Here is a 25,025-nt window from a genome sequence, read left to right as displayed (position 1 = left end):
AGGCACACAGCAAGTTAGACTGTGACCCGGGTGTCCTGCCTTTAACCTTCACTGGGTCACTGTTTCCTCTGCAAGATTCATGTGAGCCCCGGCCACATGTGGGAGAGACAACAGCATTTGTCAAGGTGGTCACCACTCAGACACGTAGGGAACCCTAAAGCCTTGTTCCCAAGGAAGCCCCCTCCTCATGGCTGCTTCCCCCAGTGGCCTCTGTTTCTTCTCCATGCCCTGCAGTCACCCTCGTCAGCCTTTGCTGGGGAGGCCCTTCCCTCCCTCTCTGCACACCAGGAGCTCAGCCTTTGAGGCCCAGACTGTGTGTCACCTCTCCCCCGCCCCAACCCCCAGCCTGCGTGGCCTCTCCTGGCTCCGGCCCTGTCCCTGCGCGAGAACCCAGCACATCCTGCCCTGTGGAATAGCTGCTCCTTGACACGTCCCCTCTCCTCTGTGTGACTGTGAGAGCCACGAGGTGGTCTTCTATTCACTTCTCTCTCCCTCACAGTCCTGCACGTGGTGAAGAGTTGGCAAACTGAACTGAATTTGGGGCAGTGTGGTGGGCCAGCTGGGATGCTGCAATGGTTAGGATGTTCCTTTAGAGTCGCTGGAATACACGTGCTGGGAGCTCCCACCTTGCCCAGTTCCCTGCTTCAGCCCTAGGGTAGGGAAATCACTGCCCAAGACCCCCTGAACCTGGAGTCCAGACCTACCTTTCCACAGTCCCCGAACCCCTTCCTCCCTGGCGATGGTCCTGTAGGCATCCATTGTCCCACTGTACTTCCTATTGCTCCCGGGCCCAGCGTGCACGCTGGCCTGAAATCGGATCTTTACCACATCCGTGGGCTGGGCACAGGTCACCGCCATGGCCCCGGTGGTGCAGCCCGCCAAAATCCGGGTAGTGATGCTGCAGTCTGGAGAGGAGGAGAGTCAGTAGGCCAGTGTTCCACCACCCAGCACCTCTCTGGGCGCTTCCCCTGCTCGATGCCTTCCTCTCTCGGGCCAAGGTTCCAGAGCCTCCTTAACGGAGGCTGAGTCTTCTCATGAGCATGTTACCAACTTCTCACGCCCCAGCTCTGCCTCTGAGTCTGCACTGCCCTGGTCTTCTGACCCACAGTCTAGATTCTGTTTCCACCCACCCCCTCGGCACTCACGGTCCGATCCCTTGGGGGCGTAGAACTGCTTGACGGAGTCGTAGAGGCCGATGCGGACGGAGGCGAAGCTCATCTGGCGCTGCAGGCCTGCGACCAGCCCTTTGTAGGGGCTGCAGGGGCCCTCGGTGCGCACCATGGTCAGGATGGTGCCCAGCACCCCGCGGTACTGCATGCTCCGGGCCGCCTGGTTCTCCCCCTGGATCTGAGGGACACCCCGCAGCGGTGTGAGGAGCTGGGTGCGGGGTGGACGGGGCTGTGTGCAGGGGGGCCTGCTTGGGGCTGGACCTCGGAACAAGCATGATCACAGCGTCACATCCCAGTAAAAATGACAGTTTTGTGTAGCAGTTTCCAGCCCACAAACTTGTACACAAGTGTGGTGTTGGATCCTCAGGGAAAACAGGGTGGATTGTTTTTCTTGGTACAAGTTGTCAGTGGCTTGCCCAAGCTCACCCAGTAATTCCTTACTTCTACTTCTCACTTTTTGGCTTACAAAGTAGGGCAAGGCCATGAAGGGCCCTGGCACGTCCTGCCAAGGAGTTAAGATCTTTTGGTCTTGGGTGATGGTGATGGGGAGGTGGTGAGGCAGGGTCGTGGGCAGTGGGGTGAGTGGCCTGCTCAGGGTCCACTGTGAGGAAGAGCGAGTGGGCAGACACTGCAGGTGTCCCGGTGGAGAACTCAGCCCCTCCGCTGATGGGAATAATGACCCTCGGCCAAAGGGCGCCTACCTGCAGGCGGACCTTGGCCGTGTCCAGTGGAAAGGTGAGGAGGTCAGCAAAGCAGGCCGCTGTGCCTGCCCCCAGGAACTTCACAGCCGTTGTGGGAGGTACCTCCGAAGGCTTCAGTCCAACCATGGTCCCAGGGGCTCTGCCTGGTCCCTCCAGGGCCCAGCGGAGGTCCAAGGAGAGAGGCTGCTGCACAGCCCCGGGCTTCAGTGCATGGAGGAGGCTGCAGGAGACAGGCCAGAGGAGGGGATAGAACCCATGCCCTCTGGGCCCGTCCCCAGGCCCCCCTCAGCATCAGGAGGGTGTTTATAAGGGAAAAGCCTGTGCATGGCTGTGCTTAGCTGTGTGGATTTGACTTATAAGAACAGGTCACTTTCCTCCCTTATGTCTTGCCATCCTCACCCTGCCCCCTCTCCCCTCCCGGCTGGAGGTGGGTCTTCACTGTATAAAGGCTCAGGCAGGGACAGGCAACCCCCCAACCCCATTCTCCTTCCCCAGCCTCAGGCTGCTTCCTGGGAAAGGCCTGCTCCCTGAGGTGTGTGGAGAGAGAGCCTGCCAAGTCTCATCGCTTTAGGCCCTGCCATCCCAGATCAACAAAATGAATGTGCCTCATGGCTCAGTTAAACTGCTAGCCATCTTGGATGAGGGCTTGTAGTTGTTGTTTCCTCCAAGCCTGCCTGAACGTACTCTTCTTTACTTAAAACGAACACAGTCCTTCTTAGCCTGTGATTGCTTCTCTGTCACCAAAGACATTTAGCCTGTGACTAGAGATGTTTCCTCCCAACACTGTAGGACTCCCGGGCTGGTGTTCTGTTGTGGAGGGACGGGGTAGGAGGGGCGGTGACTGACCCTGGGCCCCTCTGCTGCTTGGCTTCCCCAGGGCTCTGAGGGGGACTGTGCCCCCTCCCTGCCCCCAGGGGTGCACTTGTGCCTGTACCCATCTTACTGATGGTGGACCAGGGGCATGTGTACATGAGGGTCCTGGTTTAGCCTTGGTTACCTTGGGAAGCTGGCACAGGCCTTTGGTGCTGATGCCATCTCTTAGCAGTTCATACCCATGGGCAACCCAACTCACACACTTGGCGCCCCCCAGTGTGCTGGGATCCTGGACCCTTCAGCATTGTGACCCCTAGAGCCAGGGCCAGTCCCACAGAGTTAGCTGTTAAATGGGCAGACTGTGTGCCCGCTTCTCTATGGTAATAGAAAAACTCTGGTCCTGTGGTGAGGAAACCTGAGTTCCTGCCCTGTCTTCATGGCTTAGTAATGGGTGAGGGACATTAGATACATTATTTAACCTCTCTTGGGTAAATGGGAATGATATATTACCTATTCACCAGTGGTGGAATGGATTCCAAAAGATAGGGGTGACCACTTGAGGCTTCTTTCAGGACTGCGTCTACAACTCTGGTTCTCCCTTCCCTGTCTCTTCAACCCACATGGCTCCCTGGACCCCTATGCTTGCTGTCACCTTTCCCTAGAAAAGTCTGTTCTTAAGAAGGAGCTGATATTTCTAATTCATGCTAAGGTGTAAGTGACTATCTTAATGATCAGCTATTTCTTGACCACTATGGCAGGTACTAGGAGAGGAAAGATATGGAATGAATCATGTTTGGCCCTTGCTCCCAAGGAGATTAAATTCAGGAACACAGATAGGTGTAGAATTATCCAAAGGGAATGAAGGAGGTGAGATGGAGGATGGGTTGAGATGGGAGCTCAACAGCCACTGGATCCCAGTCTGGAAGCCTGGTTCATAGTGTGGAGGGACAACTTTTGAATCCTGCCCCAGGGAAGAGGGTGCTTTTATTTTGATCTCTCCCAGCATGAAGTTGCCCTTAACATTTTACTTTTATTTTTAAAACTTAAAAAATTGAGATATAGCTTACATATAAGGATTGTATGCATTTTGATGGTTACTGAGTCATAAAGGGAATTGTGCACCGATTCTGGAATGTTAGGCCTGGACAGCAAATGCAGGTGGAGATTTTCTGGATGGGGACCTAACCTAGTGCCCAAGCATAATTCAGATCATGTCACTCCCCTGTTTTAAAGCTCTCCAACCGCCCCCCACCCCGCCTAGTTATTCAGAATAAAGTCCAAAGTCCTTGTCGTGGCCTATGGACCTCCCTAAGACCCAGCTCATGCTAAGTTCTTTGCTTGGAGCTCCAGGAAATCTGGAGATGAGTAAAAACAGTCTGTGACCTGCCCGTGGGGAACTCTCATGGAGTCTTGTGGGGGCATTAGACACACCCACACGTAACTGCAGTGCAAGATGGGCTGGATCAATGTTGGAAGGAAGGAACCATCAAGAAGGGACCCAAAGGAGGGAGAAACCTGCTCTCTTGTTTGTGAGGTGGAATTAGGACAGTTCCATGGTGGGGGGTGGGAGGAGGGCCTTGAAAGTTGGGCAGAATTTCAGCAGCTGGAGAAGTGGGAGGGGGGGTTCCAGGTGCAGGGAAGGGCGTGCGCTTGTGCGAGAGTCCAGGGCACTGCTTAGGGTAGGAGGAGGGAATGGCTATGGGGCCTGAGGCTCTTGCAGTGGAGCTTCACACACAATCTCACTGAATTCTCACAACTTTCCTGAGAGGTAGCTTCCCCCTTCCTCTCCCTGCGTTTGGATGAGCAAATGGAGGCTCAGAGATGTTGGCTTCCTCAGTGTTACCAGCCACCAGTGTCAGAGCCTGGTTCACTCTGCTCTACCAGGCTTGAAACAGCCCTGGAAAGAGGGCAGGACAGCATTTAAATCCATTTTACAGGTGAGAAAAGAGAGGCTTAAGATGGAAAGAGACTTCCTTAAATTCATAGAACTCCAGCCAGGTTCTTGTGGTGGCAATAAGGCCCCCTTCACCGTTCATTCCACTCAGGGGCCCCAGTGGATATGGTAGTGTGGATATCCACCATCTTGCTTTTTTGTTGAGGGCACTCAAAGCCCTTTAAATTACATGCAAAACCCCTCTCTGGGGAATTAAGTGCTAAGCACATAGAACAAGAGCTTGGCGAGGAGGGCTGGGTGGGTGGGCATTGGTGTCCAGTTTGGCAGAGGAAGAAAATGTGCCCAGAGAGGCTGAGACCAGCGCAGGGCACGCAGTCAGGCCTCAGGCTCCCTCTGCAGTGCTCCTCCCACAGTCCGTCTGCCTGCCTTTCTGTGTTGCCTCCCTGAGAAGGTCCAAGGAGGATCTGGCCCCTTGGGAGGTTGGCGTGGAGCTGAGCCTGGCTGAGGGGACAGCACTGCAGGCGTGCGGGGTTGGTGGGGGGGAGAACACTGTCCTCCTTCCCCTTTGCCCTGCAGAAGTCCAGCAGCTGCCAGGCAGGCTCAGTCCCCAGCAGGGCGGCTCTGGCACCTCTGTCTGGGGCTGGAATGCAAGTGCCTGGTTGTGTGTGGGAACAGCTTCCAGTGCCTGCATCCTGTCAGCCTCTCGTCCCTCAAAGCCCTGGCCTTTCCCCTCCTCTGACAGGAGCTGTGCTGCTGGGAACCTCGGCTTCGGGAACGTGAGGGCCTGACTCTCAGGGCGGGGAGGCCCTTGGGAGGTGTGTTCTCTAGTGAATCTTGCTGGTTCTGTCCCTTTTTCAAAACCTTGGTGGCCACCCAGGCTCTAATAGAAGAATCCTGCAAGTTAGGTATTTTAATTCCACTTTCAGAGTTAGGAACTGAGGAGCAGAGGTGGAACCGCCCAGGGCTGTGTGACTCAGTGCATACCCTGCCATTGGCCCCTGGCGTGGAGGAGTGTTTGCAATGGGCCAGGCCCTGCAGGGAGCACTTCGTGGGCTTTGCCTCATGGGCTGGGTCCGTCTCCCAGGGGGACCCTATGTCCTCTGGCCAGAGGGGCTGAACCATCAGGCACGGCTTCCCTTCTGAACCTCCTTTGTCCTCAACTGCCTCTGTCCCACACCTCCTTCTTTAGAATTAGCTCTGTTTTGTTTTTGTTTTTGTTTTGTTTTTTGTCCACGCTGCAAGGCATGTGGGATCTTAGTTGCCCAACCAGGGATCAAACCTGTGCCGCCTGCAGTGGAAGCGTGGAGTCTTAACCACTGGACCGCCAGGGAAGTCCCTAGAATTAACTCATTGACTGCAATGGTTTCCTGCCTAGATGGCGGGGTCCCAAAGCAGGGACTGGGGCTACTTATCTTGGTTCTCTGTGCAGCCTGGTACAGGGACGGCCCAGGGCCAGAGGGGTGCAGGGAGGACCAGTTGACCAAGGGACCCCACTTGCTGAGGTGGGGAAATGGGCAAAAAGATCTGAGATGCCCACAGTGTTCTTTGGTGGAGGGCCTCAAATGCCACAGCTGTACTTAATCTAGCGAGAATGGGGACTGGTTGGTGTTTTCAAGTTGAGAAATGACACCATCAGACCTGTGTTTGGATCAGGCTGGTGCAGATGTCAAGGATGGACTGGAAGGGAGCAACTGGAGGCTCAGAGACAAGTGAGGTTGAAGGGATGAAGGGATGGTGCAGCAAGAGGTGTTGGAGCCTGAACTTGGTCAAGAGCAGCGGCCAAGGGTGAAGCTGGAGCCTATTCCAGAGGCTGTCCTGAGACCCCCACGGGAGGGTGGAGTGGACAGGTGTGGACTCAGGTGGGGAGGGCTCTAGACTTTCACTGGTCAAGTGGGGGCAGGGCAGGGGGGAGGCCACAATGGTGGGCACAGGTAGGGGCCCTGAGGCCAGTGCTCCTTAACCTCCTTCCCCCTTTACTCCAGCCTCCTGAATTGGTACCCAGGGAGCCCTAGCAGCCAGCAGAACTTTCCCACCGGCAAAGGTGAAGCGTAGAGCAGACCCTCCTTCCTGTGCTCTGCTGGGGCACGTGAGGGATGGGGCATTTCAGCCTGCACGCCCAGAGTCATGGTGCCCCATTAACACCTGCTGAGTGCTTCCTGCACCAGGCACCGTGCTGAGGGCTTTACAGGCATTGACTAATTCAAGCCCTTTATAAGGCATACAAGGTAGTTATGATTGTCCTCATAAACAAGGGCCCTAGGGCTTTGAGGGCTTCCGCTAATCATAAGGCTAATGGGATGGAGATGGAATTAGAGCCCAGGTCTGTCTAGCACCTGTTCCTGTTCCACCACCCAGAGTCTCAGACTTCAGGGAGAGCTCAGGATCCCTGAGCTGCTTGTTTACAGAGTGGATTCTTGGCCCTCAGCCCCGGAGGTTCAGGTCTGAGCCGGGGCCTGGGAATCTGCATTAGTAACAAGTTCTCTGTGGTGGCTCTGAAGCAGGGATCAGAAGCCCCTTTTCTGAGATACACTGCCTGATTGCACCCTCCTGGCAAAGCCTCTACTGCATCCCCACTGAGGAAGCTGTCTGAGCAGAGCTGGGGTGCCCACCCTCCTCAGGAGAGGGGGCCTCATGGGGAAAGGGCTTTATGCTCTGGGGGAATCCTGGGGACTCTGGGTCAGACTAAGGAGAAAGCCACCTCTTTATCTATGGGCATCTGCAAAATCACAGCAGAGGCAGCCAGCAGGGCAAGGGGGAAGTGAGTCCTGGGTGAGTGACACAGGAGCTGGGGCGGAGTTCCAGCCCCGCCATAGTGCCCTCATCAGGGCTACCGTTCCCTTATCTTGACTCAATCTCTACCGGCTCTGTCCTGCTATGGTTAGCGACCACTGACAGCTCCTGGCTGTTCTCCGTAGGTTGCCGCGAGGGGAGAACTTGGAGGAGGAAGGTGGGGTGGAGAGTGGGGTCTTACCTGTGAGTCCAGCCAAAGTGGGGGAAGCATAGGGTCTCTTTAAGGCTCCTCAGGGCTCCATCCCAGGAGGTGGCAGCAGGGACCTGATCACCACTCTGTCATTTGCTGTCGTCCCTGCAGCCTCTGGCTTGGCACCTGTCTTTATACGCTCTGGCTGACCTGAAACCTTATCCTGGAGAAGCTAGTTGACAGCCTGGTCACTTGACCAGAGGCGGCTGGTGAGGGGCAGGGAGGTGAGGGGTAAGGTCGGAGTTTCGGATCTGCTTCAGCTCCCTTGACTTGGGGTTCTTTAAACTAGCCCTTTCCAGCTGATGAAAGAAGAGCTCCCTCGGGTGATGAGGGTATATATGGGGTGGGGGGTTTGGACTTGTCACTTTTGAGAGTCCAAAGGTCAAGGCTTCCATGATAGGCTGGGCAGGGCTCTCCTGGGCCTCCTCTTAATAGTAACAATGATGATAACTCACTTCTTGGTGCCTACCACGTGCTAGAAACTTTACATACATTATTTCTATCTCTTCACAACCCTATGAGGTAGGTACAATTAGGAGTCTAAGTTTTTTTTCTTTAAAGCTTTATTGAGATATAATTCCCATACCATACAATTTACCTATTTAACTGGTACAATTCAATGGTTTTTAGTGTATTCACAGTTATGCAACCATCAATCATCACAATCAATTTTAGAACACTTTCATTACCCTCCCCAATATTCCCGTACACATCAACAGTGTCACTTCCTTTCTCCCCTCCCCACAACCCCAGGCAATCACTAATCTACTTTGTCTCTATAGATTTGCTGATTCTGAACATTTTGTATAAATAGAACCACACAAGATGTGACCTTTTGTGACTGGCCTCTTTGACTTAGCACAGTGTTTTCCAAGTTCATCCATGTTGGAGCATGTGTCAGCATTTCATTCCTTTCTATGGCTGAGGATCCATGCATTTTAATACTTAGGTTACAGAGGGGAAAACAGAGTCTTAGGGAGGAACAGTGACTCACCCAGGTCACAATACGTGCCAGGGCCTGACTTCCAGCCTGCAAACTGTAATGTACTTTGGACCCATCTGCTGTGACCACTGTTCTCTATGACATGACACTTGGGGGCTTCAGCATGGACACCCCTGAAGCCAAAGGGCTCTGGGGAGGGTGTGAGGGGCGGGGCGGGAAGGGTCCCTCGCAGCAGCCACTGAGGCCCCGTTGGTAGACACGGAGGGTAAGGGGTGGGCGAATCTGAACCTGGGATCCAGGTGACTAAGGAAAGAGGAGGGAGGGGCAGCGGGCACGGGAGGAGAGAGGGAGAGAGGTGGGAAGGGAAGGGATTAGGAGCAGGCAGAGGCCACTTCTAGACTTGGGCGCAGAACCATGGGCATGGTCACAAGTCCAGACACTCAAGTGCAAATGTCCTCCTTGGAGCAGGCCCTGCGCCAATGTCAGCAGAACAGGCAGTTGGGTTAGTCCTATGAAGGGAAGGGGCTGCTAGGGCTGCTGAAGTGGGGAGCGCTCTGGAAGTAGGTTCTTGGCTCCACCTGAAAATGGCAGTCTGGAGGTGGTGGGTGAATTGCAGCCGGGAGCTGGGGAGGGGTAAATAGTCGGAACCCAAACAAGGGGGCATTGGGTCCTGGAGAGACCCAGAGGGAGGGCAGCTTAGCTCACGTGGGCCTGGGAGCTCTTCGAGGGCAGGGCCAGGTCTGTCTGCTTTGGGTCTGTGTCCCCAGAATCCAGTCTGTGCTAGAAGTTCCAAAGCTGGCTGCCATGGGCTGAGATCAGCTAACCTCTGGGTGATCAGAAGCACCCATTTTCAGGGCTCTGTGGAGGGAGTGCTGAAAGGGAAGTAGGGAGACACTGGCTAGTTCTGTTGTTGGTGGTGGAACAAACATGTACCTCATGCCCTCACCCAGTGCTGCATGCTTGGCAGGGCGTTTCTCGTCTGAGCTGTTACTGCAAAATAGATCCAACTTCTGGGGAGAAGACACTGGTAAATAACACACTCTGTAAGTGTAGGGGGAGGTTTTCAGACCCTCAGGGTGCCTCTGTGTTATCAGAGGCCGCCCTCAGCCTGGGTAGGAGTCATGCATGTCCTTATCCTAACTTGACCCCATCAAGTTATTTACAGGAGCTGGAGCAGGATTGGAAAGGAATATTCTTCACCTGAGGCTTAACCCCTCAGGCCTGGGCCCCTAGGTTCTCTGTGGCCTCAAGTGAGGCAGAGACCTGGGCCTTGAAAGCTCCTGGCAGACAGGCGGCTGGTGAGCTGAGAGGGAGACACTGGGGAGGAGGTGAGCTAGCAGGCTGAAGGTTAGGGGGCCAAGACAGATGAAGGGGGACATGCTGGTCTGAGTGCACTTGACCGGTAAGGAGGGCACCCTGCACCACCCTGTACCCTCTGGGGCATGTCCTGCCTCACAGTTAGTGGTGAGCCTTCCTATCTACTGACTTGCTCTGGGTCAGTGGGGGAGGAGTGGGTGGGGCTGACATTTCCTACACTTCCATTAAAGTGCCAATTGCTGGCAAAGCACTTTCACAAACGTCATCTCATTTAATCTTCTCAACAACCCAATGAAGCTGGTCTTGTTATCTTGCTTTACAAAGATGAGGCAACAGAGGCTCAGATAGAGGCTTGTGCAGTCAAGCCAGAGGGGGCCTATCGGGAAGTGGCAGAGCCAGACCCGTCTCTGCTCTCTCCCCAGCTGGACTGTGGCCAGCATGCCCTGCTGGTTCCTCCCTGGTCTCACCCCCAGACTTAGCTCTTCAAGGAAGCCTTCTCTGACTGCTCCAGCCCACATGGTTTCCTCCATGAACTCCCCGAATTCAAAGCACTTAACTGGCTGTATCCTGGGCACAGAAGCCTTGTGACATGTCTGGAGGTGTCTTGTGTGATCTGCTCCCTAACTACATGAACAGAGGCAAGTCATTTAACTTCGTTGAGCTTCAGTTTAACTAAAAGATGGGAATCATAAGATGTGGGTTATAGAGCTCTTCTGAGGACTGAGATGACCTGTGCTTGGGGGTGGAAAGCAGGGCCCTCCACGTAGTTCCCTCCCAACCTTCCCTCCCAGCTACTCTGCACATTTCTGCCCCCTTCTAATGCTCCCCACAGGACCTTTCTATGGTAGCTGCTCGAATGTGTGGAGTCTGACAGTCTAAGCCAGAGCTATGTACTCATCCCAGAGAGATGGGGCATTCTGAGTGGGGCTGTGCTATAAACCCCATTACTGTGCTAATATATCTGACGTACCAGCAAAGGAAATAGTAGGGGTCACCCTAATCTGGATCAACCTAATCTTTGGAGGAGTCAGAAGTCTCATGGTGACCCTGGACCCCTGTTCCAGATGAGCTTTTCCAAGGGATTGTATGGTCGCAAAGCTTTCTCTCTGGCTGTCAGAGCACAAGCAAATTTCTGACACTGCAGTCCAGTGGCCAACCCGGGAAACACTTGTGCACAGAATACAAATACCAATATGATTTTATTCAAACACAGGCAGGAACAATGACCTTCAGAGCTGGGTAAAAACAATAAGTTAAAAGCATGGTTAGAGTTTCAGACAATCAGATAAAAAGTTTGAAGGAGGTAATTTCCCCCTCCTCTCCTACTGATTATTTCAACACAGCATAAAAATAATTTTATCTACAAAATACCCTTATTCCCAAGCAAATGAACTGGAGGTCAGCCCTAGGATTTCCCTGGCTATGCACGATGCACAAAATCTCCACCCACCCTCCCCAACCCCCTTAAGGCAAAAGGGCCTATCATATTCAGGCAGAGGGTAGGCTCCTGTCGGCAGGAGGCTCTGGTCAAGGACACTGGGAGGAATTTCCCAGCTGAAAGATGCCTGCTTGGGTCCCTTGGTCAAAAGACGGGTGGGCCCCTTGGGCACTGGAATCCACCATTTCTAGCATTTGCCTCACCATCGGAGGAGGAAGCTGAAGTCCTGGCAGGTGGACACTGGGTTGGTCGGTGACGCTCCTCTAGTCTGGGCTGACTGGTGTCCAGGGACAAGGCTGGTGGTGGTTTCAGGGCTTTCACAGCCCTGAGGGAAGCCAGACAAAGCTGAGGGTGAGTGGGTGGGTGGTCCTTCCCTCAGTCTCTTGGGCTGCATTAGTCTTTCTGGGAGTATTGGGAAGAAAATATCCGTGCAATCCTGCGAGTTTCTTCCTCAGACAGGCTGGGAGGCAGCGAGTTAGGTCTGGGACGACAAGGCCTTTGGGATAGGGCTCCCCTGGTGGTCTCGCTCTTGCCCTGGAGAGGAGGAGGGCAGCTAGGTTAGTACTGCGCACATGGCACTGCCTAAAGATGTTTGACTCTTCTCGTCTTTCGGTCCTTTGGCTAATACTGGTATACAGCTGACTGATTTACAAAGCACTTTACATACCCGAGTGTGTTTAACCCTCATCTCGACCCCACAGGTTGGTACACGGTTCCCATGTCATGGATGAGGCAACTACAGTTCAGGTGAAATAAACTCAAGGTCCCACAGCTCGGGGTAGCAGAGCTAAGATGTAAACCCCTGTTCAGACTCCTTCTATGCCTCTGGAGAAGGAGGGGCAGTCTCCTCCAGGACATCCCTTCTCTTGCTGCATGTGTCTAGACAAGTCATTTGGCCTTGAAGTATGACTGTCCCGTGTGTGACCCTGCCAGGGAGAAGATGCTGGTGAATAATACACTCTCCCTATGGCCCTGGGGAGTTCCTGGAGCTGCCAGGTGACATGAAGCACATACCCACAGCCCTGCTACCAAACATCTCCCTGTCTTGGGCTGACTGGGTATCACGAATTTCCCCTTTAAGGTGCGTGCATTTGGGTTATAACATCGTGGTCCTCTGGACTCCTCTATGACTCACCCATTTGCTCCTCCAACCCTTTTGTTTGCTTGTTTCTGTGCTTACTCTGTGCCAGGTTTCTGCCCTGAAGGAGCTCAAAGGATACAGGAAAGCCACCCCAGGCAGGTGGCTGACAGCAAGGCCCCAGGGAAGAGGTGGAGGCCTGGTAGAGGAAGAGGCAGTGCTGAAAGGACATGGGAACTGCCCCGACAGGTAAACTTGGCTGACTCCACAGCGCGCAGCCTGTCCCCAAATACTGAAAGCACACGCACCACTCCCTAGGCACCAAGAATCAGCTTGGTGGAGACCCTAGAGATTAAGACTACTTTCCTGCCCCTTAGTAATTCTGCTAATGGGAAACTGAGGCCCATTGCTTGTGGGAGTAGAGTTGCTTGTGGGATCAGTAATATTCAGTAATTCCTTCTTTCCTTCACTTCTTTAACCTTCTTACTGCCTACTGTGAGAGGGAGATAGAGATGAACAGTTCTTGATCTCCATAGCTCAGAGTTCAGCTGGGGAGACAGAGCTATTCAAAGAATTAGAATAGCAGCCAGGAAGTGTAGGGGGAATGGAAGTCAGGCAACCTTGAGGGTCCCTGCCAATCTGGAATTCTAAATGCCAAGGGAGTGCATACAACCTGACACGCTCTCAGCACTGACAGCCCACAGGCAGGTTCTCTTTGCTGGAGAACCAAGAGCAAAGCGGAGCTAGGGGCTGAACATGCCCAGCAGAGGTGAGAACATACAGCTCCCCATCTTCCAAGCAGGCCAAGGTTAAAAGGGGAGAAAGGAAACCCACCCTGTGCTGGTGTTTGTAGTTCTTCCTTTCAAAACACGGGAGGCACCTGCACCCCATAATGCCTCAGGCTGGGGAGGCCAGCCACCCAGCCATTGCCTGAGGCCCTCTCCCTCCAGACTGGATGCTCCTGCAGGGCATGGCCTGACTCTGATGCTTGTGACTTCCACTGAGACAGGTCCAAAATGGGAGCTTGGTAGCTGATAGACCAGTGAATGGGTCAAGCCACGGTGACCAGAGGCTTAAATTAATTGGGGAGGAGACTGCCTCTTGCAGCAAATATCTCATTCAGTCATTCTTTCATTCATTCCAGAACCGTTGATTGCTCAAGCTAGAGGGGAGACGAATGCTGACCTACCCAGAAATCACAAAGAGGAAGCTTAGAGCCCAGGAGCACAGAGAAAGAGCAATTCATGACAGCTGGGAAGGACAGGGCGGCTTCACGCAGAGGTGGGATCTGAGACGCGCAGGGTTTCAGCAGAGCTGTGTGTGGGGTGAGGTCACTGCACTGGAGGGGCAGCATGAGCACAGGCCTGCACCTGCTAGCCGGGCTGACATCTGTGAACCAGCCACAGCCAACCTCCCAGTGCCCACACCTGGGCCCAGCAACCTAGGGGGCCTTATCTGCATGGCCCAGGCCCAGGGACACGACGGGGTTTGGCTCTGTGTACTGGGCAGGGCAGAGCTGTGGAAGGTCAGCAGCATGTGGCTTTTGTTGACCTCAAAAGGGTCTAAAAAACATCTTGACTAGTAGTAAAGTCTCTTTCTTCGTCAGGGTTGCTATCCCGAGACATACAGCCTTGGCGGGGCTGGGCAGAGGTGTAGCTGCCCACGCAGGGACACCCCTCCATGTACTCACCACTCCTCTGAAAATACTCCCATGCTCCTGCTGGAGCTCTGGGGGCACCAGCAAACTGTCACCACAGCTTATGGCTTGAGGAGCCTCAGCCTTCCTGGGGAGGCAGGGGGAGCCCACATGGAAGCAGGACCATCAGACTGAGGGGCTGCAGGGGCCTTGGAGTCTGAACAGTGGGTGTCATATGTGGGGTGAAGTCCCTGGAAGGGTACTTTCAAGAAGACGGACTTGAAACAACATGAAGGTGGAATGTGAACAAAATATGAGAGAGGATGTTCCAGGTAGAGACTTAGCTTGAGCAAAGGTGCGGAGAAGGAATTTACTTGCTGGGAAAGCCAGAGAGATGGGACTGGCTGACTGTAGGTACGGCGAGCAGAAGACAAACCCAGCAAGGGCGGGGCTCAAGTTCCTGAATGTCTGGGGAGGAACTGACCATATTCCTCTTGGACTTTCCAGTGATCTGGGGGTGTGGGGCTGACCACTGTCCTGGGGTGAAGGACAGAACAGGCTTTACTGTGGTCTGGGTGTTAAGCCTGGCAGTACATGAGGGGTGCTGACTGTCCTGTTAAATCCATCCAGCTCTCCCATTAACTTCTCCCACTTCCAAATATGGGGACCTGCTCTTTTCTGGGCACCTGGACACCCAGGCTTCTTGGCCTAGTGTTTGAGACAGACGTCTCAAAGGAGCCTTCAATGTCAAACGCAGAACTCCACCAGGGAGAAAATAAAGCATCAGGGGAGGAGTAAGGAGCAGTGGTGGCAGGAAAATATGGGGCTTCCAGGGGTTCCTCAAACCAAGAGGCTAACCTGGTGGGGGAGTGGTTCTAGTCCTGGGTCCACCACTTCTTAGCCAAGAGGCTTTGGGCAAGTCACTTCCTCTCTGGGCCTTGGTTTCCTCATCTGAAAACAGATCAGGATGAGCAGATAATACAAGAGGAGGTTCCCTGTAACCCAGGGACTTATCTCGGCCCATGGCTCCCTCTTTGGCTAGCTCCCCATCTTCTCCAAACACTCTCTCAGGAGGCTCCAGCCCTCTTCTTTGGCCTCGAAATGTGAGCTGATTCAAGCCACTGTGTTCTGGGTTCCCTCTATCCAGTCCCCAGATGGATATCCCTACATAGGCCACATGTTTCCAGGAGGGTGGTAGGTGCAGGTACCCCCATTTACCCCTGCTTCTGAGTGTCCCTGGGACTTTTTCAGAGGGGAGGCAGTGGGGTGGAGTGGAAGGAACACTGGTCTGTGGCCCAGCCCAACTGCCCCACTTGCTTGAGGGCAAGGCACTTTGTCTCTCTGGGTCTCAGTATCTTCATTACCAAGTGGAGCTGAGAACTTGTTTGCCTCCTTGCCCCAGGTCTACCGTGAAGCTGAAATACAACTCAGATGTGACCAAGGCTCTGGCCAGATACAAAAGCACAGGGGCTAAATAAGCTGGAGACACCACCTGCGGAGAGCAAAATGAAGCCCTGCTGTTCTGAGACCTCACTTCAGCTGGAGTAGAAGTGGGGTACAGCACCCCCAAAGGCATGCCCAGGGCTAGGCCAGGACTGGCCATCCTCTCCCCCTACCATTGCCCCCCACCCAATGAGCCCCTGGGCCTAGCATCAGGACTGAAGTTTTGTGTTTTTTCCCAGAGCAGATCCCTTACAATGACATAAACACTGCCTCAGGGGCTGGAAGCAAAACTTTCCAAAGAGCTGAAAACAGAAAGTAAATAGCGGGCTGCCAACAGATTGCTGCTTCAGAGATGAGTGAGGCTCAGTAGAGCCGCCTGCCTTGTTCAACTTTCACCTCCTTGGCTGGCTGCCTTCCCCTGTGCTGGCTCCCAGAGTCCTCTCCAAAGGCTGGGACTAGGACTTCCTTGTGCTAAGGAGAGTAGCAAACTCAGCAGCTGCAACTAGGAGCAGGGGTGAAGCGAGGATAAGACACGCAGACCAGGGGCCCAGCCTTGAGAGGCAAATCCTAAATCTGACCACCTAGCCCAGCTGCAGTGTGGCTGGGCTCCACGCTCTGAGCTCACCCTCCATTCCTGCCTTAGAGTTCTGGTCATGTGGTTCTCACTACCTACATGCTGCCTCTGTTCCTCCCCACCCCACAATGCCTCCCTTTCCTTCCTCCGAGAAGGCTTCCCTGACAACCGGCCTATTCCGCAGGACCTGGGTCACCCCCTCAGCCCAGGCCTCAGTCTCCGAGTCTACACCGTGAAGACGCCAGACTAGATCAAGACTCTTCAACCTTCTGAACCCACTCCCTGCCAGTGAGAGGGAAGGGTTAAAGTGACACTCTTGGAACTCCTGGCTCCTCCCAGACTCTGGCCTCAGCACTCAGGCAACTTGAGCCTAGCACCTGCCCAGCAGACCCGTAGGCCCTTTCCCTCACGGTGCCGGCCAAACTGCATCTGGGCCAAGGTGGGCACCAGCCAATTCTGGCTGCTTCCCCTGACTGTTGTACACCCTTGGCCAGAGAGCTCATCTCCTCCTCAAAGTTTGTGGGGCCTTAATCAGAAGCTCTTTGACCTCTGGGACTCCTGGGGCTCTGCAGAGGGCTAGGGACTTGGTAGCTAAAAGAAGTGAGGTAATAGGTCAGGGCTTCTTGCCCCAAGATGAGCAGCTCAGCCATGAGGCCTGGACCACAGGCTAAGAAGAGGACACCAGGCTCAGGAACTTCTCTTGGACTCTAACCATCTGATCTGGTGACTTTGTGGAGGACTGGGTTCTTCTACCAAGAGTGTGTTTCTCTTAGATGGCTCTGGGCTTGGGGAAGGGAAACCAAGGGACAGAAGAATTCTTTGGGCTCCCGGGAGAAAAGAAGCAGCCTCAGGACTCAAAGGCAGGCAGGCCACGGACTTCTGAGGCTAGGGCTCTACCACCCTTAGGTGGGGGCAGTGGGTCATCCTGGGCCTCTAACTCAGGGTCTGAACTGAGCACACAATCAACTGCTCGGGCCCTGAGCAATGCTCACCATCCTTCTGCGGCTGCCCTGTGGGGTCTAACTTCCCGGGTCCCTGCAGCTCCCTGCACCTGGTACTAAGCTTTTGATGATGTCCCTATCCCTTACCATGTTTTTCCTACTAGTCCCCCCAGAATGTAACAGCACAAGAGGGGAAGTTGTCTCAATAATAATGATGATAAAAATAACAATAGTTAACATTCATATAGTTCCTACTATGTCATGTGCTAAAAACTGCTCTAAGCACTTAACATCTTAGTTAACCCTACACAAGCTCTAGGAGGCAGGTACTGTATCACCCATTTTTCAGATAAAGGAACTGAAGCACAGGAAAGGTAAGTAACTTCCACCGGGTTACACAGCTAGAAAGTGGCACAACTGAGCTCTGAACCTAGGCTGTCTGGATTCAGAGGCCATGTGCCTAACCGCTATACGAAACTGCCTGGTAGGAGAGAAGAGGGACATATAGCCACAAATTAAGTCTGTGTTGCCTCCTCAGACCTTGTTCAGCACCTCAGAAGGCCAGCAGCAGAGCCAGGGCAAGAAACCAGGTTTGGGCTTCCCTGGTGGCACAGTGGTTAAGAATCCGCCTGCCAACGCAGGGGACACAGGTTCGAGCCCTGGTCTGGGAAGATCCCACATGCCACGGAGCAACTAAGCCCATGCGCCACAACTACTGAGCCTGCGTGCCACAACTACTGAAGCCCGTGCGCCTAGAGCCTGTGCTCTGCAATGAGAAGCCCGCGCACCGCAACGAGAGGGGCCCCTGCTCACCACAATTAGAGAAAGCCCGCGTGCAGGAATGAAGACCCAACGCAGCCATTAAAAAAAAAAAAAAAAAAAAAGAAAAGAAAAAGAAACCAGGTTTGCTGACTCAGCTCCTCAGCTGCCTGGAGCACCTCAATCCCGATGATGTCTGAAACACTGTGGTCTGGCCAAGTGGAGGAGAGAACTCTAAGGTGGGCGGGGGCAGTTGGACAACTCAAGGCTTTCAAGGGGACACTCATGCCTGGCCTTTTTGCCGACCTCCTGCCTCCTACACACACTCCTCATGAACAGTAGCTTCTGGCCCCAGGCTTGTGGTTAGTCCAAGAGCTCAGATGACAGGTTGATTCTTGCTCTTTACTTCTGATTCCTATCCTGACTGCTTTGGTCCAGGCTGATCTCTCCCCAGCTCTGACCTCCTCTCTAGCACATACTGTTGGTACTTCCCAGTTACCACATTCTGTTGATTCTCTGAGAGATTTCTTTTCTCCAAATCCACAGGCTTCGAAGCCTTTCCTTCATCTTTGCTGAATTCTACTCATGCCACCCTATATGGCTCTGTCTTCCTTTCCCTGTACGCATTCTCTTTGTTTTGTTTTACTTAAGTACTAATATAGGTTAGTGTCATTTGAGAAAGTTAGTGAGTGGTTTGGTGGCCAGTGCCTCTCAAGGAACTGTGACCTCCCTGAAGAGGGTCCATGGCACCGCGTCTAGCACTTTAAGCACGACGGGCGCTTGGTGGAGTTGGTGGAACTTCCATATAAAGCTCAGTCCCCTGGGGTACTGTGAGCTTTGGCGGGGGAAGGGACCACAGCTCCTTCTCTGTCTACTTCTGCACCTAGCTCAGGACTATGGCTTTGTAATTTGCTGAAAGATGTACATTTCAAGTTTGAGGCCCAAACAACTTTCCTACTCTCTGCCCTGCCTGTCCTCAGACCCACCTCGGGCTCTCCTAGTCATCGATGGTAAGTTACTGGAGGGTTCTGAGTGGAGAAGTCACATGATTTATTCGATGATTTACTTAACGTCTTAAAAACTTAACAGGATACTGTATGGGGAATGGGGGCAAGGGGAGAAGCAGAAAGGCAAGTTAGGAGGCTCCTGCAACAATCTAGGTGAGAGATGATGACAGTTTAGACCAGGTAATGGTGGGAGTGGTGAGCAGTGGATGGATCTGAATTTAGAGGGAGAGCTGCCAGAATTTCCTGGTGGATTGGAAATCAAGGCATGAGAGAGGATTCCAAGGGTTTTGGCAGGAACAAACTAGAAGGGTAGAATATCTATTAACTGAGATGGGGAAGACCAAGGAACAGAGCTGAGGAATACAATCTGGAGTTGAGTTTGGATATATTGAGTAGGCAGCTGGACATACGAGCCTAGAGTTAGAGGAGAGGTCTGGGCTAAGATAATCATTATGAGTCTTCGGCATATAGAGGGGATTTAAAGCCTTGAGATCAGACGGGATCATCTAGAAAGTAAGTGTAAATAGAGAAGTCTAAAGACCACACCCTGGTCACCCCTATTAACAAGTAGGGGAAATGAAGGAGAACCAGCAAAGGCAGCTGAGCAGGAGCTGCCAACAAGGGAAGAAGAGAACCAAGAAGCACTGATGCCTTAGAAACAAGTGAAGAAAATGTTTAAAGGAGAGAGATCAACTGTGTCACATGCCGCTGAGAGATCAAAGCAACTGGGCACTCATATTTAATAACTGGTTTAGGAATATGGAGGGTTTGTTTTGGATTTTGACAACCTTGAAGAGTCCCTCCCTCCTCCGGTGGTAGAGTGGGGTAAGAGTCAGATTACAGTGGCCAATCACACTGGCTGCAGTATGGAGACGCATGGTGGTGGGAAAGTGTGGCTATAAGAGTAGTTAGAAACAGCTATGGGGGAGCCGACTGGGGCTAGATAATGAAATGGTGAGAAGTGAGTGGATTCAAAGATATTTAGGGGACAGAATTCACAGGCTTGGTGATGGTGGGTTGTGGGGGATAAGGGTGTAGGAGGAGGGGAAGACGACACACATGCTCTGGCAGGAGTAACTACATGACTGTGGCCATGTTTACTGAGATAAGGAATGCCGGCGGTAAAGGGGGTATGCAAAGGAAGATGACAAGCTCAAGGTTTGTATGTGCTGAATTGTTTGTAACATCAAGTAAAGACTTCTAGGATGTAGGTGGATCCACGTGTGTCTGCAGCATGGCAGAGAAGTCTGGACTGAAGATAAGGATTTGAGAGTCATCAAACTGTAATAATAACCGATATAACTGAAGTGGTTGAAATTTTCCCAAAGAAACATCTACAAGAGCAGAAGACATAAGTCTGGGGAAAATAACATGTACATTAGTGCTGTCTCATCCTCTACCTCCCCTTTTAGAAAAATTGATAAAACTAGTTTGCCCCTGGCAGCTAAGCAAACAGAATCAGAAGTACTATAAATAAAACCAGGGAGCTGTCCCAACGAAGAGTTACTTTATCACAAAGAGGAAAGAGAAAGCAGAGGCAGCAGAACCTGACTTATTCGTAAGGAATTTCAAATGTGCCACTGGATGGCTGTTCGATGGTCCTGCTAGACCCGCCATCCTCCTCCCTCCTTTGCTTCTTGAAGAGGTGACAACCAGAAGATGAAACAGTCATGAGGAAGGGGGGCTGAGAGCTGGCCTCTTTACCCTATCTGTGTGACACCTAGTGCTCTTCAGTGCAACCATGCTTTGAGACCTGATAACCCCATCTGACAGATGACACAGACTCAGAAAAATCAGAAGACTTGACGAAGGTCACACAGAGAACTGTATCCACTATACTGTGGGGAAAAGAGGGGAAAATACCTGTTTCACAAATGCTAGAAATGGAGACTGTCTGGGAGGTTCCTGAGTTCAGGTGCATTTTTTCAGTGTGGTTGAAGGATTAGGCCTTCCCTTAGATCTTGTGGTGAAGCCAAGTGAGCTAAGTATAGCTGTCCCAGGACACTGGTTGAGAAGAGTCAGCCTCTCAAAATGCTCCTCTTCAGCCTTCAGAGCCTTAGGAAGAGGCAAAATAGATGGAATCCTCAAGTTGGGGGTACAGGACAAGGCTCCTGCCCTCCCCTGCCCACCTCTCATTTTGAGCTGTTGACTGTGCCTGAAACATAACCACAAATAGAAGACAGAAGAGAAAACAGGGACTTCCCTGGCAGTCAAGTGGTTAGGACTCTGTGGTTCCAATGCCAGGAGTGTGGGTTCGATCCCTGGTCGGACAACTAGGATATCGAATGCCAAATGGCATGGCCAAAAATAAATAAATGGACTTAAGAGAAAATAGAAGCTTCCATCAAATGGGAAACTCTATCACCAAATCTAATCCTATCTGCTTTAGCACCCATCTTCTCTGTCTGCCTGTATGCTTGTATGCTACAGGGTGAGTTTTCTTTTTTTTTCTCAACAGGCTAATATCTCCACATGTGCTCTGGATCCAGGGACTAATCTTTCTATTCTCTCCCTCTCCTGCATCTTCCCCTTCTTCTTTTCTCTACTGGTCACTGCACTGCCGTACAGAAAAAGCTGAAGCCTTGTCCATATAAAAAAAAAACAAAACAAAAAACCAAAAAAACTTACCTTATCTCAGGTGCTAACCCCACCCACTATCCTATACTTCTGATCCATATTCACAGCCAAATCTATGGAAGGACTTGGTGTCTCCATTTTGTCACCATTCAATCATTCTTAAAATTTAAATTACATATGATTTTGTGATTTCATGGTGTAATATACCAAAGAATACTAACATATTTAAATTATGAAGCATGATAAAAATGAACATCAATAAACCACAACCCAACCTAAGAACTAAAACATTGTTAATATTGTTGAATAGACCTATGTGCTCTTCCTCCCCCATCCTATTCCCTGCCTCTGCAACTATGAACATTGTAGTCAAACTGTTGAAAACCAAAGAAAAAAATCTTAAAAGTAGCCAAAGAACAAAGGTCACATAACATTCTGGGCAACAACAATAAGAATGATAGCTGCTTCTCATCAGAAACAATGGAGGTCAGTAGAATGTGGAGTGATAGTTCTAAAATTCTAAAACAGGTAATACGCTGGGCATCCAGTAGTTAGGATGTAGAGCTTTCATTGCTGAGGGCCAAGGTTCAATCCCTGGTCGGGGAACTAAGATCCCACAAGCTGCATGGTGTGCCCAAAATTAAAAATAAATGAATGAATCAATGAATAAATAAAATGCTAAAACAAACACAATTCAAGTTAGAATTCTATATCCAGTGAAAAAATATCTTTGAAAAATGAAGGCAAAATACATTTCAGCCAATTGAAGCTGAGAGCATCAGTTCTCAAGTAGGTCTGCACTACATGAAATTCTAAAGGAAGTTCTTCATGCTGAAGGGAAATGGTAATAAACTGAGACCAGGGTGTGAAGAAGGAATGAAGCCAAGAGCATAAGTTGCAGAAAACATGCTGCTACAAACGCATCAAGTAGTGAGAAAGGCTCATCACCAGTGAGGATGATGAACACCCTGATGTTTCCTGGATCATGGGACTTTCAATGCTGAAAATGAGACAGCTCTGGGTGAACTGTGATGACTGGCTACCCTAACTAGGACCCAGAATAAGGTCCAGAGGAGGAAGGTGTTCCTGAGAGCAGCAGACAATGGAGTTTTGCTGTGGGCAAGAAAGAAAAAAGGCTACAAAGTGTATGAGACTTTATCCTCTTAAAACTAGACTTGCCTTTTAACTGAAGTAAACATTATTACATCCCTCTCACACCCTTTGTATTTTATGTTTAATAGATCAAAGAGAATAAGTCTCCCCAGGAGCTGGCATATCATGAAGGCAGAAACACAAAAGTAGGAACAGCACAAAAGCAGGAAAAGCAGTTCTGTTTGGAAGGTGGGAGCTAACATCTCGGACACAGTGACTCACAGACCTCCCTTCCTACAAGGCACATCTTACTCACGTTTCACCCACTTGGCTGGGAGGGGAAGAGGGAAAGGAAACTAACAGTGTCTGCTTTTTTCCTCTAGGGTAATTCTAGTCATCCTCTTATTAGGTAAGAATTCTATTAGCCTGATGTTACTTTAAAAAAAAAAAAGACTCAGAAAGGTCAACTCACTTGCCCAAGATCACTTAGCCACGTAGCAGATTCAGTATTTCATGTCATAGATGTCTTGTTCAAAAGCACAGCCCTGCTACCCTAGCATTAAGTGCTGACGTGAACACATGGGGCATGCAAGGGAAGATGCAGAGTAGAAGGAGATGAACTGGTGACCTGAACCAGAGTAGAAATAAGGCCACGGAAATGCAGAGCTTCTGATGGGGACTGGCACCTCTCCTCTAGGACAGGAATACAAATTTGATAAAAACAGATGTGTGGGAATTTAGACTTATCAGTGTGCCAAAGAAATGAGGTGTCCTCAAAATGGTGCTGGGGAAGCTGAGGGAGAAGTGAGGAAGGAAACCAGTAAAAGAACTAGGCATCTTATGGCTTCTCTTTAGGACTATACCCCTAGGTTCCCAAGATACTTCTGGACTGACCCCATCTGCCATCAAAGTAGGCTCTGGAAGAGCCTAAAAAAATGTTTAAACGTTAACTGCAAAATGAAACCTATATAAAGAAGGTAAATTAGCTAGAAAAATATACCATAAGCCAAGTGTCATGATTTTAAAGTGGTGCAACGGAAAGCACAGAGTTTGGAGTCATACTGGTTGGGAGACCCTGGGTAGGGGACAACCTACTTAACCTTTATGTGTCTCAGTTTCTACAGAATGGAAGCTATAATCCCTTGTAAGTCTGTATGGGAACCTCAGTTTTCTCATCTATTAAATGGGGATAACAATCCCCTCTTATTGGGTTCTTGGGATAATTAAATCAGTTTACACATGTAAAATGCTTAGAATAATGTCTAGTGCACGGTAAGCGTTACATAGGGGTTGGCTATTATAATTAACAAATAAGCTAATACATTTTGCTAATAGCATGTATTATTCTCTGAAATTGTTTTTTTTCAAAGCTCCACAATCCACCTCCTAGAGTAATGAAAATAAAAACAAAAATAAACAAATGGGACCTAATTAAACTTAAAAGCTTTTGCACAGCAAAGGAAACCATAAACAAAATGAAAAGACAACCCACAGAATGGGAGAAAATATTTGCAAATGAAGTGACCGACAAGGGATTAATATCCAAAATATACAAACAGCTCATGCACCTCAACATCAAAAAAACCAAACAACCCAATCAAAAAATGGGCAGGAGATCTAAACAGATATTTCTCCAAAGAACACATACAGATGGCCAAAAAGCACATTAAAAGATGCTCAACATGGTTAATTATTAGAGAAATTCAAATCAAAACCACAATGAGATATCAACCTTACAGCTGTCAGGATGGCCATCATCAGAAAGTCTACAAACAACAAATGTTGGCAAGGGTGTAGAGAAGAGAACACTCCTACACTGTTGGTGGGAATGTATGTTGGTGGGAATGTAAATTGGTATAACCACTATGGAGAACAGTATGGAGGCTCCTTAAAAAACTAAAAATAGGGCTTCCCTGGTGGCACAGTGGTTGAGAGTCCGCCTGCCGATGCAGGGGACACGGGTTCGTGCCTTGGTCCGGGAAGATCCCACATGCCACGGAGCGGCTGGGCCCGTGAACCATGGCCACTGAGCCTGCGCATCTGGAGCCTGTGCTCCACAACGGGAGAAGCCATGGCAGTGAGAGGCTCGCGTACCACAAAAAAAAACAAACAAAAAAACCAAAAAACAAAAACTAAAAATAGAGCTACCATATGATCCAGTAATCCTACTCCTGGCTGGATATATATGTATGTATGTATGTATGTATGCATGCATGTATGTATGTGTGTGTGTGTGTGTGTGTGTGTGTTTGTGTGTAAGTAGTGCTGCAATGAACACTGGGTTGCATGTATCCTTTTGGATTATGGTTTTCTCTGGAGATATATATCAATATATAGTGCAACTGTAACTAGTACTGCAAAATATATATATTGCAGCACTACTTACAGTAGCCAAGACATGGAAGCAACCTAAATGTCTATCAACAGAAGAATGGATAAAGAAGATGTGGTACATATATACAATAGAATATTACTCAGCCAGAAAAAAAAGTGAAGTTATTTATAAAACAATTAGATTCACAGACTTCAAAAACAAATTTATGGTTCCCAAAGGGGAAAGGTGGCAGGGGGAGGGGTAAATTAAGAGTTTGGGATTAACATACACACACTACTATATATAAAATGGATAACTGGGACTTCTCTGGTGATCCAGTGGCTAAGAC

At 50.7% G+C, this 25,025-nt stretch overlaps 3 protein-coding genes across 14 annotated transcripts in view; 1 reads left to right on the top strand and 2 right to left on the bottom strand.

The window, feature by feature from the left end:
* The window catches only part of UCP3 (uncoupling protein 3), a 34,639-nt gene extending 26,939 nt beyond the window's left edge, over positions 1 to 7,700 (bottom strand). The window contains exons 1-4 of one of the 4 annotated variants that reach the window (XM_059070850.2): positions 7,549 to 7,700; positions 1,871 to 2,090; positions 1,146 to 1,347; positions 705 to 905 (exon numbers count right to left, since the gene is read on the bottom strand). In XM_059070850.2, coding sequence (XP_058926833.1) covers positions 705 to 905; positions 1,146 to 1,347; positions 1,871 to 1,996 — 529 coding nt within the window. In that variant the 5' untranslated portion in view covers positions 1,997 to 2,090; positions 7,549 to 7,700. Of the gene's footprint in view, positions 1 to 704; positions 906 to 1,145; positions 1,431 to 1,870; positions 2,091 to 7,548 lie in introns of all 4 variants that reach the window. The other 3 variants (XM_067038544.1, XM_067038545.1, XM_067038546.1) reach the window with 3 other exon arrangements.
* Positions 1 to 17,790, top strand: part of DNAJB13 (DnaJ heat shock protein family (Hsp40) member B13) — an 83,061-nt gene extending 65,271 nt beyond the window's left edge. For 2 of the 5 annotated variants that reach the window (XR_010841409.1, XR_010841407.1), the window contains 5 exons: positions 10,240 to 10,455; positions 12,189 to 12,336; positions 12,446 to 12,582; positions 13,478 to 13,614; positions 15,372 to 17,550. The gene's annotated coding sequence lies outside the window, so the exon portion shown is untranslated. Of the gene's footprint in view, positions 1 to 10,239; positions 10,456 to 12,188; positions 12,337 to 12,445; positions 12,583 to 13,477; positions 13,615 to 15,371 lie in introns of all 5 variants that reach the window. The other 3 variants (XR_010841411.1, XR_010841410.1, XR_010841408.1) reach the window with 2 other exon arrangements.
* The window catches only part of C2CD3 (C2 domain containing 3 centriole elongation regulator), a 125,446-nt gene continuing 111,418 nt past the window's right edge, over positions 10,998 to 25,025 (bottom strand). For 3 of the 5 annotated variants that reach the window (XM_059070790.2, XM_067038532.1, XM_067038533.1), the window contains one exon: positions 10,998 to 11,789. In XM_059070790.2, coding sequence (XP_058926773.1) covers positions 11,649 to 11,789 — 141 coding nt within the window. In that variant the 3' untranslated portion in view covers positions 10,998 to 11,648. Of the gene's footprint in view, positions 11,790 to 14,827; positions 14,921 to 25,025 lie in introns of all 5 variants that reach the window. The other 2 variants (XM_059070793.2, XM_067038534.1) reach the window with 2 other exon arrangements.

This window comes from Kogia breviceps, chromosome 7 (genome assembly GCF_026419965.1).
Source record: "Kogia breviceps isolate mKogBre1 chromosome 7, mKogBre1 haplotype 1, whole genome shotgun sequence".
Classification (NCBI taxonomy): Eukaryota; Metazoa; Chordata; class Mammalia; order Artiodactyla; family Physeteridae; genus Kogia; species Kogia breviceps.
This window is presented reverse-complemented; position numbering and strand designations above follow the sequence as displayed.